Here is an 18157-nt window from a genome sequence, read left to right on the forward strand (position 1 = left end):
AAATTCATTATTAGATGACGTGACATGCAGGGAGGCTTGTGAACAGCCGTAGGAATTCCTGGGATGAAGCCACCACTGAGGACAGGGTATTCAGGAAGAGGGAGGCACCATTCCAGGTATGTCTAGAAGGCTGGATAAGGAGAGGAGAGGAATGCGGGCACAGGAACGAGGTCGCCTGAGGCACATTGTAGGGCTGATGACAATGTTCTGTGAGAGGCCTGTGGCCTCGGCCTAGCAGAAGGCTGGCTCGGTGTTGAGATGAGGATTAGAAGTTAGAGCTTACAGATCTCCCTCTCAGACTTCCACTCCTTCCCACTGACGCACTGCGCCCAGACACCCCACCCTTCAGCTGGAGACCGACGAGCCAGGCTGCTGCACAACGTGTGACCCACAGGCAGCACGCAGGGGAAGCCAGCTCTGCTGCGGGGGGCCGCGTGCAACTACAGTCTTCGTGTCACCTGTGATGGAAAAGGGGTTAGCCTCTGCGGCTTTTTGGGGTGCAGCATTATTTTCATCTGATAACCCTGTCACACTGAGATATCCGATCACAGCAAAAGCGGTTGTGACAGGCCAGGTACCAGACGTCTTCCTCTCTGCACACCAGGCAAACATTCTGCATTTTGTCAGCACGAATACTTGAGCAATTGCTTCTCTTGACCTCTGCACACATGCATTTCTATGTTACCCATCATTCAGAAAGAGAAATACATTTTTCTATCAGGGATTCTCAGTGTTAAAAATACATCCAATGGGTCCTTGTCCGGAATCTCTCTTTGGGGATCAGGATTTACGGAAGAACATCTTTGCCTGCATCACGTAAGCTACCGAGAAGGATGGAGGACACAGTGTGCTGGGCACCCTGACGAGCATGTTGGTGTCCAGGCTGGAGGTGTGGCTCAGCCAAGGTAGCACAAGTTCTGAGGACATAGAATCACCATGTCACTGACCAGATGGAATTTTGTGATCACACATATGTTGCCTTTCTTCTCGAAAGTTTAAAGACATGAGTTCATGATGGCTTGCCTAGATTACACTCGGGGATACAGCATGCCATGGAGAAGCACAGCGGATGTTTGCCCCTATAAGAAATGGGCTGAGGTCTTAAGGAGTTTAGGCATTAGAGCCTTAGGGTGGGCTGGATGGTGAGGGAGGGTCTGCCATGGGTGGGGAGGGCCCCTACCCATGCCACGACCTCTGACTTCTCTGCCTACCAGAAACTCCAGGCCGCATATTGATGGTAACCCGCTTGCTTTTCGACTGTCCTCCGGCATCGTTCAGCCTTTAAAACGAGGTGACATAAATATCAATTGGCCAACATACACAGCGTAATTGGCTTCGTAAGAGTGGCTCTGAATGCCTAATCCTCATGGTAGGTCCATTTTCTGAGACAAAGAATGCTCCTCGCCAAAAGAGTCATCATGATTTTAAACCATTGACAGCTGCCTCTTTCTGGCTACACATGTGCCAGGGAGAGAGCATGAACCCCAGCTCCAGTAGGAGAGAATGTAGTGTAATTAGCCCCAGGGAAAGAACCAAGCATGGGGCATCATGATGGTGGTTACTTCCATCAGCATGAGGAGCGTTAACACTAATAGAAATAATTAATTGGCGTTGCCAGCAGACAGCCATCATCTTGTTATATTCATAAGCTTTGTGGGATGGGACACATTGCCTTGTTTAGGCTGCCTTCAGGCCATGGTCTGGACTTTGGCTTTAGAAGCTCAGAAACTAGATTAATCTGTTTATTCGTCTTGCTCAGATGATCCCAGTGAATTGATTCACACTAGCCAGACTCGAGAGATTTAAAACAAAAAACCTGGAGTGTCAGTTTACTAAATGATGGGATCTGTGCCTCACGGGGTAATTGGATATGCCTGTCCTCAAACTAGCATATTCTCTCCCCAATAGGAAATGCTCCATGAGAAAGCAAATTAAAAGCAGAAGTATGAAGTTTCCTTTACGAACAAGGAATCAGAGCCCTAGAGCTCGATGGCCAGACGGGTTTTCACAAAACCTATAGTCGTCTCCAGACTTTCTGTGTTCCGCCCGCTGTGGCAGGGCCGTTCCTGGTGGCTGGTCAGAGTGGCCACTTGCTGGCCCATGCTCACGCCTCCCTCTCCTGCCTCCTGCTCCCTCTCTCTTTCCTTTCAGGAATCATCACTTGTATTTCAAGCAGGCTCTGGTGGTGGTAATTCTCAGGCTCACTGATTGTATTCCACCGATTGCATTTCAGTGTGGCGCTTTCCAGAAAGGTGCCTCATCTCCCCTCCTCCGTCTACACTGAGTGGATCCTGTGTGTGGCTCAATGCCTTTTGATTACCTTTAATCTCAGAAGCAGGTACTGCTTGACCACATGTCTGCTTTGTTTGTGAGCCTGTGGCCCTCTCTCTGCTGCTCCTGGAGAGAGACTTTATTGGTTGTCTCTTGCAAAGGCCCTGGGGTAGAAAGGACCCCTGAAGGGAGAAGCAGGAAGGGGATGTCTCACCTGTATCACCTTTACACTCAATGGTGTGGTTTCAGGCTGGATGGAAAAACATTTCACTGCTTTCTCGTGTTCATGTCAGCGTCGGCTCCTGGAAACCTTCACTTCAGCAGCAGCTAAATGCTTCAGGATATTTAGCCTGGAGAATGGAAGGCAGGGGATTGACATTCTCTCACTTAACTCTCATTTATTGAGCCTAATACATGTCAGGCAGTGGGGTTTTAGAGATGGATTCATTACCAACCCGGCCTTGGAGATGCTTGCTGTCTGCTGGAGGCGACAGACCGTAAACAGATCAGTTAAAACCCAGTCTTGCTGGGTGTCACCGAGATGAGAGCCAAGAGCTCCCAGGGCAGAGCCGTGAACACTGGCCTGGCCTTGAGGAAGTCTCCACGACAGAGGTGGTGATCTGGCTCTGGACAGACTATCTTCAAATATTGGCCATCATGCGGGGAGATGGATGGCTTATCCTTCAAGACCAGTTATCTGAAAAGATGATGCACTTACTGTGTTTGAGACAAGATGTACCATTCAATCTGAAACATAATTTTTCAAATAGAGCTTGAAAGATTTGATCCGGCTTTGACCTTCTGATGTCTAAAACTTGGTGATGGGAAAAATATAGTCTTTGAACGAGCAGGATTTTTAACTCACCAATCACCATAGTGAGCAAACGGAAGTCTGGAAAGAGACCTTAAGGATGTTTTACCATATTAACCATCTGATACGGAGCACAGCAGCCCGGAGGCGGGAGGGAGGTGGCCCGCAGATGTGGGAAGAAGCAGAAAGCACATCGGAGGTGCAGTAGCAAGGCATGATTTTGGACCACTTACTCCATGCTGGGTTTGTGACCAGGAGGCACAGATGATGGAGACAGGAAGGGAAGTGGCTCCGATTTCCAAGAGCAAGCCAGTAACTGCTCGTGGAGGTAATGGGAAGACCCACGGAAGAATGGACTAGAAGCTGAGCAGCACGGTGTGCACTTGGCCAGACCATGCCAAGGACTGCCTTCGGGCCTTCTGGTCCCCTGCCCTGCTCTGAGGATGCTCTGTAAGACAGTAAGCAGAGGCCAGTGGCCAAGTGACCAAACCAGGGGCCAAAGGCCAAACCCCACGGTGTGGCCACCCAGGGAAATTTCCCAAATGCAGTCCACACAGAATCATAATCACTTACCAATCGGCAGGTGAGAGAGAGAGGGCAAGAGAGAGAGGAAAGGTAAGGGCGGGGGAGGGGGTAGGAAGCAAGAGCCCTGAACCAAGAGAAGAAAAAAAAAAAAAAAAAACCTCTAGATGCAAAAGTCGAATTGGAAGTCCGCCCGGGCTTCAGAATCATCAGTTAGCGCTGGTGTTAATCACCTCCAGAATGGATGTCTACACCCCGCAGTGCTTCGGGATGAAATCCATTACTCGTGAGAACTAATTTTAGCTGCTGGAAGTTGCACTGGGTTTTTCCTAACACAACAGTCCTGGCTGTTAGAAGCTGTCCCTGCTCATCCTCTTCCCCACCTGCCCTCCCTTCCACTGTCCATGCCCTCCGAGTGCAAAGGAGCACAGTCTGGGCTTCCTCTGGCTGTGTCTGACCTGCAGGAGGAGGCCCAGAGCCTCTGCCCCTGGGGTCCCCAGACCCCTCAAGGCGCTGTCCATCTGGCTCACGCAACAAGCAAAAAGTAATACGCTTGGAAGTGGGACCGTGGATCACAACACAACAGCATTGTCCAGCCCACTCCTTTAAGATGGTTTTACTTCACATGGAATATGCTACTCCCTTCGCTCGCTTGGGGAAGTGCTGGGTCTCCCCCCCCCTCCCCACTCCCAATCTTCAGGTCCAGTTGTGTATAAATGTTCCAAGAAATGTGTTTCCTTTCTCCCCTACATCTTTCCCTGATCTGCTTACTCATTCTCAACTTTCAAGGCATGATCCAAATCTCCGGGGCGGTGGGGGAGGCATGGGGCATGTATCCCCTGAATTTTCATCTATCCCGCTTTGCTGAAGTCAGCCTGCACATGGTTTTAATATGTAAACCATTCCTAGTTTCTCCAGCCTAATCTCTTCCAAGTTTGCTAGAAAAAAGTTCTGGAACGTGCATAATCAAACATATGGTTGTTGAAATAATTGGATTACATCTTTGTGATGATTCGGGTCTCGTTGGTCATTCTGTTTTATAAATCCAAATAATATGCCGAAACCTGTTTTGTTCTCTAAGTGGGCATTGCAGCTAAGTACAAGAGGTTTATCAGCTTAAAAAGCTTTGCTTTATTTTATTAAAGTCTGTCATATTATCCAGAGTAAGATGAATAACACTTGGATTCTTTAGCCCAGGCCCCAGACATTCGTAAATACCCACTGGGTGCCAAAACAAAAAGGCAAATAGGGGCTTCCCGGAGTTATGGCATATCAGACAGACGCCCGTCTCCAACGGAGAGACACCCAGATTTGACTGGCTTTGTTGGTGTTTTTCAGAGACTCTTTGGGCCTGCGTTGGCTTTCTGTGGCTTCCTTAGTTTGTAATAATATACATAGAGTTTGGTTGTTTTGGTCATTTCCATGGCACCCCCAGTCGAATTGCACAAAAATATTCTCTCTTCACAAATACACCTTTGAGCAAATGTCCACGGGGATCCTTGAGCTCTTCCTGGAAGTGAGGGGCTCCCGAGCTAAATGCTTGGAAATAGTGGTAGACAAAGAGCAGAGTGACGAGCTGGTCTCTGGTACGCCCTGTCCTTATTTTCACGACACAGTGCACAAAGTTAGGTCCATAATTCAGTCACGGCTCTTCCTCCTTTTCGTAGCAAGCTTAGAAGGCCTGAGTGGATGATTTGTAGACTTTGCACAAAGTGTAAAAACATATTGCTTCGTTTTCATGTTGAGGCCGTTGGACTGAGTCCCTCAGGATTCATCTGCCCTCTGTCCCCTTTCTATTGTTCTTGCTGGTGCATGAGCAGCGTCCCACTTGCGTGCTTCAACTGAGGGACCTGAAAGGGAATACACAGTGTATGACAGCATTTTCCTATTTTCTACCTGTTACCTGTAGGTTTCTGTGTCCCTCTATCCATCTATGCATGTGTCTCATAAATAGCACCTATTGTTATATAGTTATGTGTTATACATGTCATGTCTGTCTCTACGGTGGTCACTATTATCCTCATTTCCAGAAGAAGCTAAGCCGTAAAGACGATATGTCATTTCCCCAAGGTCACTCAACCTGTACTTGTCAGAGCCGAGATTCGAATCTGTGTCTTTATTTCTCTAAATCTCAGGCTGAGGAAACCACACCATGAAACCTCTGAGCACAGAGTGACAGAGTCAGCCCTCAGAGGACAACAGCAAACCTTCCCTTGAAAAGCCACGTATCCGTTCTCCTTCAGAGCTCTTTTATCCAATTAGACTACATGGCAAATTCTGGGTTGCCTTTTCCTAGTGATTATTTCATTGTCATTGTGGACTGTCACACCCAAATGCTTTCTGGATAAAATATTGAAAATAATTGGGGCAACTGGGTGGCTCAGTCGGCTGAGCATCCAACTCTTGATTTCCACTCAGGTCATGATCTCAGGGTCATAAGACTGAGCTCTGCACTGGGCTCCGCACTGGGCGTAGAGGCTGCTTAAGATTCTTTCTTTCTCCATCTGCCCCCCACCCCTGCTCACACATGCTCCCCCTCTCAAAAAAAAAAAAAACCACAACTCTAGAATATTGCAAATAAGTTTTGGCACTTAAGCCCATTTCAGGTGCTTAGAAAATTCACCTATGTATGTTATTTGATTTCCCAACTACTCTGGGTTGGTGAGGCATGCCTGAACTTCTGCCCGTCCTGCAGAGTTCCACAAGATCTTGACAGAAGGATTTCTATCTTTTACATCCCCTTGAGGCTCCCCATGGGAGCTCAGCGAGGCTGCTGGATGTGATCATATTGGAATTTGGTTCAGTATAGACTCAATCCCTGTCTCCCACAGCTAGGCCCTAGTAGTCATCCCTAGGGAGCCATCCTCCTCTGCTCTTTCCAGAAGGCAGGCTGGGTTGATTTTCTGAGTGCAAAGACTCAGCTGGTCTTCATTTCTTTGGCATGTCTTACAGCCTTGTTTCTGGCCCTGCTTCATATATCACATAAAAAACGCACAGCACCCTGACTTCAGAGGCAGGTCTAGGAAGACAGCGTGTATGCATTTCCTCATCTTTGCCATGACCTATCTGGCAACAGAGCCCACATGAAAGGTTAATACAATTTGGCTCTGGAATTGGATGAGAAAAGTTAAAGTTCTGTTCTTCTCATATATTCCCTCACCTGGAAATGGAAGACAGACATGCTTAGGTCACAAGTACACACGTCTCATAAATGGGAAAGGCGTGTAAGCTGCATTACCCAGTACCTGGCACACAGTAAATACTCCACACGTGGTGGCTATTGTTATTAAGTTTACAGGACACACACAACATAGTGTGTCCTTTATAGAAAAGTCAGTATCCCGCTTGTGCTATTCACATATGGCTGGATGCTAAACCCTGGGAATCAAGAGCAGGGCCTGTCTTCTTCACTACTATATGATCAGCGTTTGGCACAGGCATTGGTGCTCCATAAATCTCTGTAGAACTGGGCTGAAGTGGCTTTTGTTTTTGAAGCCTGAGCCCTGGGCAGATAGATGCTCAGGCCTGCCACTTGCTCTGGTGGAGGTCACTTCTTCATCTCCCTGGGGCCTACTTTCCCAGTCTCCTAAGAGAGGGTGGCTAGGGCCAGATGAGGACTATTGAACTCCAGAATAAATTTCTGTGATTCTGTGCAAATCCCTCTACTATGCAAAGTTGTTTTTCAGCTTCTGGCTTAAGGATTCGGGCTGGGAACAGAGGGTAGGATCTATGGGTTGTGTCATCTCATGGGCATACCCTGGATGGAAGGAAAAGAGGTCAGGGAGATTGATGCATGGTGGAAGCCCTCAGGGTACGGGGCAAATGTGAGCACAGAGAATAGTTGTTGACGAGTGGTGTGCTCATTCCCATCCACTTCGAAGGACTTACAACGGACATTATTGGGCATTAGCAGGTTTCACTGCAAAGCTAACTGAAAAATTGTAACTCATGAGAAACTGTAGTTAAATTATTTCCCCAGAGGAAACATCCATTTCAGAGTGTTCAACACTACTTCATAAGTCAACTCGAGTGTGTGCTGTTGTGCATGCAAACATACACAAGCAATTTTCATGTAAATGTTTCCCATTTAGGAAAGAATAGTTGACAAATATTGATTATTGTTGAATGCAGAAGTGTTCTATAGTTTTTAGGGTATAGATCCTTTACCTCTTTGGTTAGGTTTATTCCTAGGTATCTTATGCTTTTGGGTGCAATTGTAAATGGGATTGACTCCTTAATTTCTCTTTCTTCAGTCTCATTGTTAGTGTATAGGAATGCCATTGATTTCTGGGCATTGATTTTGTATCCTGCCACGCTACCAAATTGCTGTATGAGTTCTAGCAATCTTGGGGTGGAGGCTTTTGGGTTTTCTATGTAGAGTATCATGTCATCGGCGAAGAGGGAGAGTTTGACTTCTTCTTTGCCAGTTTGAATGCCTTTAATGTCTTTTTGTTGTCTGATTGCTGAGGCTAGGACTTCCAATACTATGTTGAATAGCAGTGGTGAGAGTGGACATCCCTGTCTGGTTCCTGATCTTAGGGGAAAGGCTCCCAGTGCTTCCCCACTGAGAATGATATTTGCTGTGGGCTTTTCGTAGATGGCTTTTAAGATATCGAGGAAAGTTCCCTCTATCCCTACACTCTGAAGAGTTTTGATCAGGAATGGATGCTGTATTTTGTCAAATGCTTTCTCTGCATCTAATGAGAGGATCATATGGTTCTTGGTTTTTCTCTTGCTGATATGATGAATCACATTGATTGTTTTACGAGTGTTGAACCAGCCTTGCATCCCGGGGATAAATCCTACTTGGTCATGGTGAATAATTTTCTTAATGTGTTGTTGGATCCTATTGGCTAGTATCTTGTTGAGAATTTTTGCATCCATGTTCATCAGGGATATTGGTCTGTAATTCTCCTTTTTGGTGGGGTCTTTGTCTGGTTTTGGAATTAAGGTGATGCTGGCCTCATAGAATGAGTTTGGAAGTACTCCATCTCTTTCTATCTTTCCAAACAGCTTTATTAGAATAGGTATGATTTCTGAAAGCAAATGAAAGATCCAAAGAAAAGCAATATATGACATCGTCTTTCTCCTGTAGGAACTCATGATTGAGGTGGGGAGACACATGTAATAACCACAAAATAATCCTTTCTAAATGTTTTGAAAAGACCCAAGAGATGGAATTGAGGTAGAGTGTAAAGAATGGGAGGTGTTCAGAGAGGGGTTGAGTGCAGTGGGGGTGGCAGTCCCTGAAACACTGAGGTGTTGACAGGCTCATTCATCCAGCAGGGTTTTTTTTTCAACTAGTCTTTATTTTCCGTTCTTTTTTTTTAATAATAAATTTATTTTTTTTGGTGTTCAATTAGTCAACATACAGAATAACACCCAGTGCTCATCCCGTGAAGTGCCCACCTCAGTGCCAGCCACCCAGCCACCCCCAGCCCCCGCCCTCCTCCCCTTCTACCACCCCTAGTTCGTTTCCCAGAATTAGGAGTCTTCCATGTTCTGTCTCCCTTTCTGATATTTCCCACTTATTTTTTTTCCTTTCCCCTTTATTCCCTTTCACTATTATTTATATTCCCCAAATGAGACCATATAATGTTTGTCCTTCTCCGATTGACTTACTTCACTCAGCATAATACCCTCCAGTTGCATCCATGTTGAAGCAAATGGTTTTTGCTGAGCACATCCTGGGCTGGTCCTGGGGTTGGCGAAGATGAATGAGGCACTGTCACCACCCTCAGGGGGCTCAGAATCTAACAGAGGAGATGACATGTGTGCATGATGGCTGTGCCAAAAAGGCTGGGAGCTCAGAGGAAGGGTTGGGACAGGTTAGGGGTGAGACATGTGGTGCCCTAGGAGCAGGGAGGAGCCACAACAGTGGACACAAGAGGAAGAGCATTCCAGGCGCAGGGAACAGCGTATGAGAAGGAATACTCTCAAATCAGAATGAAATGCTGTGGCTTCCTGTGATCACCTTCCCATTACCTTTCCTGTCTACTTTTCTATTTCCTGTGTATTTTGAAACTTAATGTTGAGTGTCTCTCCCCTTGCCCCCCAAATAGAATGTAAAAGCCATGAGAGTAGGACTCATGGTCTCTCCCTATCCCTAAGCCTGGGACATAGCCAATGTCAATCAGCATCTGGGGCCTGCCAGAGGACTACCTAATGGGTAGTTGTTCATACTCTGTCCTTAGTGGGGACCTGGGGAGAACACTTAGGGAAGGTACATGTGGTTTGGGGAGGGTGAGGAACAGCTGCCGCAGGCCTGTGCTCACATCCAGGGCAGAAGGCCGGAAAGCCAGCCAGCTAATATTTGACAGAAACCTACCAGGGAAAAATCAGGCGTATTCCCCATGAAGAGGGATCACTTGGGTTCATGCTGAGTGCTCGCTGGCCTGCACAAAAAAACAAACCAGCTGTCCTTACATAGCCATCCAGTCTATGCTGTACATCAGGTAGTCTGAATTCTGGGACCCCATACACATACTCCCTTGCTTTTTTCATGTGTATATCTTCTTTGGAGAACTCAAAAAGAAAAAAAAAAGAAAAGAAAAAGTGTTGGTAGGAATATGGGCAAAGGGGAACCCTTGCATACTGCTGGGGGAATGCAAAATGGCACAGCCACTGGGGAAAACAGAATGGAGGTTCCTCAGAAAATTCGAAATCAGGGTGCTTGGGTTACAGAGTTGGTTAAGCAACCTGCTCTTAATTTTGGCTTGGGTCATGATCTCAGGGTCATGGGATTGAGCCCTACATCGAACTCTCAGCGAGGAGATTCCATCCCTCTCCCTCTTTCCCTTCCTTCCCCTCCTCAAATAAATAAATAAAATCTTCTTTAAAAATTAGAAATAGAGCATATTATATGATCCAGCAATCCCAGTTCCGGGTATATATCCAAAAGAATTGAAATTAGGACCTCAAAGAGCTAATAGCACGCCCATGTTCGTTGCAGCATTATTCACGATAGCAAAGACACGGTGACAATGTAAATGTCCATCGACAGATGGACAATGTGTTCTATACATACAATGGAATATTGGATAAATCTTTAAGACATTACACTAAGTGAAGTGATTCAGTCACAGGCAGATGAATAATACTGCATGATTCTACTCATATGAAGTATCTAAAATAGTCAAATTTATAGAATAAAGAGTGAAATGGTAGTTGACAGGGGCTGGAGGAAGGAGGAAATGGGGAAGCAACAGGCATAACATTTCAGTGACCCGACATGAGTAAGCTCTAGAGAGATCTGCTGTACGACATTGTGCCTGTAGTCAACAGTACTGTGCAAGACACTTAAAATTTGTTAAAACAGGAGATATCATGTTTTTTTTTTTACTGTAATGACATCTTTTTAAAGATTTTATTTATTTATTTGAGAGAGAGAGAGCATGGGGAGGGGGAAAAGAGGGAGAGGGAGAGGGAGAGGGAGAGGGACGGGAAAACTCCCTGCTGAGCACAGAGCCAAAGCTGGTTCAGTCCCAGGACCCTGGGACGTGACCTGAGCCAAAGTCAGATGCCTGAGCCACCCAGATGCCCCCGTAATAACACTTGTTAAAAAGTCACTGCCTAATGTTAAACATAGCTGGTACTTTCTCTACCATGACCTTTTTTTTCAATAAAAATTGTATATATTTAAGGTTATAATGCGATGATTTAACATACATAGTGCAGTGATTATTACAGTCAAGCTAATTAACATATATTCTGACATTGTTACTCCATTTTCTTATGATGAGAGCACCTGAGATCTACTCTCTTAGCCAATGTCCAGGATTCAGTATAGTGTTATTAACTGTAGATCTCACACGGTACCCTAAATCTCTAGACTTATTCACCCTATGTATATGTGACTTTGACCTTTAACCACCATCTCCCCATTTCCCTCACCACCCCCTACCCCGTCCCTGGTAACCACTGTTCTATGCTTCTATGTATTTGACTTTTTTTAGATTCCATGTATAGGTGAGATCATGCAGTATTTTTCTTTCTATGTCTGGCTTATTTCACTTAGCATAATACCCTCCAGTTTCAACCGTGTTGTTGCAAATGACAGGATTGTCTTCCTTTTATGTCTGAATACTATTCGATTTTCTATATATGCCATAGTTTATTTTATTTTAAGGCTTATTTATTTATTTTAGAGAGGGAGGAAGGGGCAGAGGGAGAATTCCCAAGCAGACTCCCCACTGAGCACGGAGCCCAATGCAGGGCTCCATCCCAGGACCCTGAGTTCAAGACCTGAGCCGAAATTAAGAATCAGATGCTTAACCAACTGAGCCACCCAAGTGCTCCATATGCTGTAATTTCTCTATCCATTATCTGTCAATGGACACTTGTGTTGTTTCCATTGTCTTGATTATTGTGAGTAACCCCGCAGTGAACATGGGAATGCATATCTTTCTTCAAGGTACTGATTTCATTTCCTTTGGGAATATATCCAGAAGAGAGATTACTGGATAATATGGTTGTCCTTCTTAAAATTTTTAATTAAAACCTCCATACTGTTTTCCCCCAGTGGGTTGAGGTGAATTGTGGAAATAAAGTTACATAAAAGAGTAAAGTGGTAATGACTTATTGTTTCTTGGGAATACTGTTAGCCTGTCCATTTTCAGTGGGACCCAGATACGTGGCCAAGGGCAAGTGAGCAAGAAGAACATATGCAGCCTAATTACCCCGGTAAACTAGCAGGGCCTCTCAGGAGCTCTTAAGCTAATACAGCATTTTAGTTTCCAAGAAAAATTGTGCATTGCCGAATCAGCCACGGTTGGCCATTGCTGATTTTTACATTCGTTTATGTGAAAAGCCCTCTCCTTCATGGAAAATCTCCTTTATGACATGCATCCACACCCAACAGGGACATTTAAGGTCATCCAAACCGCATTGCCTTCTCTACAAAGATAGGCCAGATTGCTCCCAACACTGGGCCTTGCCCATTGAATTCTTCTGGAATGCCTCTTAAAGATGCAGAGTATACTGCCTCCTGGTAGGGGTACTGTATGGGAAGGAGTCAGGGTCGGTGGGATCTTTGAGGGCTCCCTGGGCTGGGGCAGAGGTAGGTTCACCTACATCATAGATCCTTGTCTCTGTTGCAGAGCCCAACCAGGGGGCTCAGCAGCCAAGATGAAGCCTCTTCTTCGAGAATGCGTTTGTTCATCCAAGCATTTACTCAGCATCTGCTATGGCAGACCCAGGGCTGGCCACTGAAAAATCAAAGATGAGAGTAAGACCTAAGACGTGGTCCTGCCTTAAGGAGCTTGAGGATAGGTCAGGGCAGCAGGGCAGCATGCAGTGTAGGAAGTGTCACTAGGAAGGGCCATCCACTGCCCCGGCGGCACAGAGCAGAGCACCTACCACCTGGCAGAAGGGGGCTAGGTCTTCAAGGGTATTCCAGAGGCAAGTGAAGGGGGAAGGGTAGCCCAAGTCAAGCACATACCTTTACCTTGGTCCAGAAATAAAAAGTGCCCAGTGGGGAACACACTCTGAGCATCTTAGCATTTAAGACCCAGAGTGTGGGAAATGGGGTTGGAAAGGTAGGATCCAGTCACCAGGTTCTAATTCCAGGTGAAGGAGCAGGTGGGCAAACTAAATAATGACCTACAGAGAGCATTCAAAGTCAAGATTGAAACATAAGGTTCATTTCTCAAGCCTCCTTCCCTTGAGTGAATAAACAAAATAGTTAAGAACACAAAGCTGGAATCAGATGGAGAGGCCTGGACTCCTGACTTTGCTCTGTATTTCAGCCTTCGAAATAGGAGTTATACAAGGGACTGTGACCCTAAGCTTCTTAGCTGCTGAGCCATAAACGCCGCTAGACCCAAGGTGGTAAAGGGAGGCTGGGAGAAGTTACCAGAATCTGAAGAGGAGTGCGTGGTAGGGTGTGCTCCTTAAGAGGAACAGTGGCCCTCACCCATCTCTACGATGGTCTGAATGCTGGATGAGAGGGGTCAGGCCAGTACATACCCTTGTCCGGTATCTCCCCCTTCTTTCACCATCTCCACTTGGGGCCCCATTGGCCAACTCATACCAGATGTTACGGAGTTCACCCCTCACTCAGGGATACAGGTCTGCCTCCCAGGGCACAGAGTGAGTGGAAGGTGGCTCTAAAGTACAAACAGAAGGTGTCAAGGATGCCCACCTCCCGGGGAAGAGGAGCTTGAGTGAGATAATACTTTAAAGCTCTTAGTGGTGTTTTTTACTCAAAACAAGTGCCTGGTCAAGGTTAAACTAGAATCTAGCAGTACATTTGCACCAATGTGCCACAGGTAGACAAGATGGCAAAGTAGGAAAGACTGAAGGGATCAGGGTTCTCCCTGGATGACCATCCCGAGGCTGGGAGGGATACAAACGATGAGCCCCAGGAACATGTGTTGCCCATAATTGGGCATGACCATCAGTCATCGGGGTTGGAAGTTTAGATGTTATTCTGAACCACAGACTTTTTAGGTCTAGAACAGTTGAGAATGGCTTTATGGTCTTTGGGTACGCATGGTGAGATAATTTGTACGTTACTTAAATGGTTTGATATGTAAAGTAAGAACATAGAGATTCCACTTACAAAGAGGTCCAGACCACGGAAGTCCATGTTCTGTATATGGAGAGAAATAGGTCAAAGTTGTTTGTTCTCCTATTTGGACCCTGAACACAGACCTACTAATGCAATAGCCTGGCCAGGGAGCTCTGTGAAATTTCTAGATCTGGGGAAGATGGTACGACTTCTATTTGTCCTTCTTTTCATTTCCCCATCCTTATTTTTAAAATCCTCTTTCTTAACATTAACTCAGTCTTCAGGTTAGATCCACATCCTTTTCTTCTGTCCTCCATATAGCCGCATAAACAGTATTCTATCCCCCACTCCAAAAACCAGAAGAAATTGGGATATACATTAAGAAAATTGGCACAAGAAGAATAAATTTCTTAGAATTTTCTTAAAGATTTTTCCCTGTTGAAAAGAGTGCCAAACTGTAAAGTAAAACACACTCAGTTGTTAATAAACAAAAACCTCGCATATCTAAAATTTAGTTATTTTCCAAGTCGAACTAACATTTTGCTCTGTCTGCTTTTCCTAATATGCACATTTCATTTAAGCCCAAATCCTCATTATGGGAAACATTTACATATCCATCTCCAGGCTCCAGGGTTTCCTGGGCAGTAAAATATGCGCTTGGTGGTTTCAGAAGCACTGGCTCTAATTCATTTTGCCAAAAGCAGCAAATCTTTAAAAAATGAAATTTTCCAGGCACTTAGCCCCTAAATCAACCTTGTGGGGATAGATGATTTTGAATCTCATCGGCCCGCAAAATGTCTCACAGCCTTTAAAAATGTCATCGGCCTTCCCCCTGGGCAGCAGGACCGGTGACACCATGTGTCACAGCAGGAGCAGCTGAAGAATGAGTGTACCAAGTCTGCATCTTGAACCTTATTGGGATTCCTTATTTGCCCACAGCCTAATCCCTCACAGGCCTGTTGATTCCTTTTCATTTGTTCTCATTAAACAGGTCTCTAAGCTGGAGTTGGGTCTTGAACAAAGTTTGGCTAGCTGGGGGAGATTCAGGGCTCGTTTGGGGGGAGAACTCCCCCACCACGTGGGTGCCCCCCAATGGGCTGCCACAGGCCCAGAACCAGGGTCTACACCATGCTGCTTTGCACCTGGCCTTCTAGAATCCAGCCTTGCCTCTTCTCTGCCCGTCCCTGAGAGCTATGAGCTAAATCTTACCCCTTCCCAGGATGCCCTGCCCCATGTGGGCCTCAAGCATGTACTAGATCCCTCCCTAGGTCTCCCTGCTGTGCAAGCCAATTGAAAGAGGGAGTCATAGAGCCATAGTGTCTTCACGCCACAAAGAATATTAGGAATTTCCTGGTGTGGCCTCCTCATCCAAATGAGGAGATCTTGGTCCAGAACATACACCAGTGGCACCTGTACTGATGGTACAGGTCACATCAGAGCAGAAAACAGAAGTGGAGTGAGAGCCCGTAGTAGTCTCAGGCGATGAATTGTATTGGGAGTGTGTAATGAAAATTTCTACTCGTGTTATGCCGGTCAGATAACTGTCGGTATCTCTAGAACTACATGTTACTTGCACCAACATCCTAATATTATCTTTTAAAAAATCAATTTTGAGGGTCGCCTGGGTGGCTCAGTGGTTGAGAATCAGCCTCTGGCTCATGGTGTGATCCTAGAGTCCCAGGATCGAGTCCCACCTCAGCCTCCCCTAGAGGAGCCTGCTTCTCCCTCTGCCCGTGTCTCTGCCTCTCTTTCCATGTCTCTCACGAATAAATAAATAAAATTAAAATAAAGCAATTTTGAAAGGGTTCAGGGGGAAAGTGGTGATAGCATTATGAATTGTGCCGACTTCTGCTTTTATATTTAGTGTGTATTAATGGCCCAAACTGGAACCTTCCAAATTACCCAATTTGGGCCTGGTAGGTTGATAATGTGCATGTGAGGGCAACTTACAGCAAGTTGGTTACCAACCCACTGACCGTTGGGGATAACGTTACAGACAGTACGATCAATAGCACTTACACACAGAGGGTTTAGGGGTTGATCTGGGAATATTACAAGGCTCTGGTTAATAACGTGGAAAAAAAAGCTGGGCTTCCGTATGTGTTCACCTTTTTGCCATCCATCAAATCGCAGCTTTAATTCTGTTCCACCTCTGCCCACAGAATGTGTGATTTCTCTGCTCAGGTTGTATATGCAACACACAGTGCAGGTTTACTCCCCTTGAGTACAAATGGCTCTTCCTCCGAGGCGGAATGGCCAGTGACCACGGTGGACATAGAGCCACACGGGTCCTGACTCTGTCTTCTCTTCCAGGCTCTGTGGCTACCCTCCCTTTTATGATGAAAATGACTCCAAGCTCTTTGAACAGATCCTCAAGGCAGAATATGAATTTGACTCCCCCTACTGGGATGACATCTCCGACTCTGGTAGGTGTCCAGGTGCCCCAGGGCTGGCCCCCAGGATCCCTACACTTGACCCGGACAGGCCTGAGGGTTTCGGGGTGGTCCTGAGGCTCCCAGGGAAGCTCCGTGAGCTGCGTACTTGACTTGGCAAAGCAGAAGACAGGCTGGAGACCTCTGCCTGGAGCCACACTGAGGGTCGGGGCCGACTCCCCTACCCCCCCGCCAAGCCATGCCCTGACCTGGGCACTCCAGGACTGCCGCAGTATAGGCTAGTGTTCATTGAGTGCTTGCTGTGTGCCCCCAGCGCTGTGAGCTCCGCACACGCACTAATGCACTCAGTCCTCTGGGATGTTCCCCATTCCCTCTTCAGGGATAAAGATCAAAACCAAGGCTCTGGTGGACTGACGAGCCTCTCGAGCCTCAGTGTCCTCCTGACAAGGTCGGGATGGTAACAACAGGCCTCCCTACCACAGAGGGTGGCACAAGGCCCAAATAAAATAATAAATGGGGCAGAGCCATTCCCATCCTGCTGAGCTGTTCAAATATCACATGTATTATTTGTGTTATTTCCTTCTCACTGGAGACACTGCTTTATTCCTCAGTCTTCTAAAAGCTGGTGCCCGAGTACAGTTCTCCAAGGCCTGCAGGGAAAAGTGGCATGAGGAATGTTTGATTTCTGAGCTCAGAGGGCACAGTCCTCCCCCCAGGAGCCCCAGTCCTGTGGGCAGAGAGCTGCCAGGCCCTGCGATGCCACAGGTCTCTGGCCTGGCACACAGGTGTCATCCTCAGGTTCTGTGACCCAGTCCCTTGTGTTCTCAGGGTCCCACTTCTGGGTCCTTCCTCACCCCGGGTCTCCTAGCACTCTGCCCTTCCCCACCAGGGCACATTTTCCTGCATCGCAATTTCCTGCTCATCGTAGCTGCCTAAGTGGGCTGCGTATCTGCAGTGCCTGCACAGCTCGGCGGCCCGAGCAGGGGCTGCAGGGACCTTCTGGAGTCAGTAATGTCTAAAACACAGAGAGGACGTCAAGAAAGCAGCTTCCCAAAGCAGTGAGCTCAGTGAGAGGCACGTGATGACAAAGATGTTTGATTTCTGAACCAAAGATGTCCCTGGCTGCCAAAAGGAAGGGCTTTGGGTTGTGAAGGCAGGGTCCCAGGCCTGGCTTGGCTGCCTCCCCATTCACCGTGTTCCCTCTCAGACTGCCAAGTCGTGGCTTCCTTTTCTCCCAACTGCGGAATCCTGTGGGCCTTTTGTGCTAAAGCTGCCACAGGGTCAGCAGCAGGGCTGGCCTGTTTTTCATGCTCCACACAATATTCTCAAAAACCCAGTGGCATCAAACTGTCGCATCCCAAGTCACAAACTGATCCCGCCCCTTGTGCTTTCTTTTTCAACAGCAAAAGACTTCATCCGGAATCTGATGGAGAAAGATCCAAATAAAAGATACACCTGTGAGCAAGCAGCTCGGCACCCATGGTAAGAGAGATCACCCACGGGGAAGACCGCACTATCTGATGCCTTCCCAGAGCAAACCTCCTCGGCCGTTCTCGGTTCTGGAATGATTGCATCTCATTCTGACCACTGGCTCTCATCCCATCCCCACAGCAACACTGGAACTCTTCTGTTCCCTCGGCACACAGGCCT

General features: G+C 46.8%; 1 protein-coding gene across 3 annotated transcripts in view; it reads left to right on the plus strand.

Moving 5' to 3' along the window:
* CAMK1D (calcium/calmodulin dependent protein kinase ID) overlaps positions 1-18157 on the plus strand; it is a 433233-nt gene that overhangs the window by 396594 nt on the left and 18482 nt on the right. For all 3 annotated transcript variants that reach the window (XM_055331921.1, XM_055331920.1, XM_055331922.1), the window contains 2 exons: positions 16428-16540; positions 17911-17989. In XM_055331921.1, coding sequence (XP_055187896.1) covers positions 16428-16540; positions 17911-17989 — 192 coding nt within the window. The remainder of the gene's footprint in view (positions 1-16427; positions 16541-17910; positions 17990-18157) is intronic.

Source organism: Nyctereutes procyonoides, unplaced genomic scaffold (genome assembly GCF_905146905.1).
Source record: "Nyctereutes procyonoides isolate TBG_1078 unplaced genomic scaffold, NYPRO_anot_genome, whole genome shotgun sequence".
NCBI classification, from domain to species: Eukaryota; Metazoa; Chordata; class Mammalia; order Carnivora; family Canidae; genus Nyctereutes; species Nyctereutes procyonoides.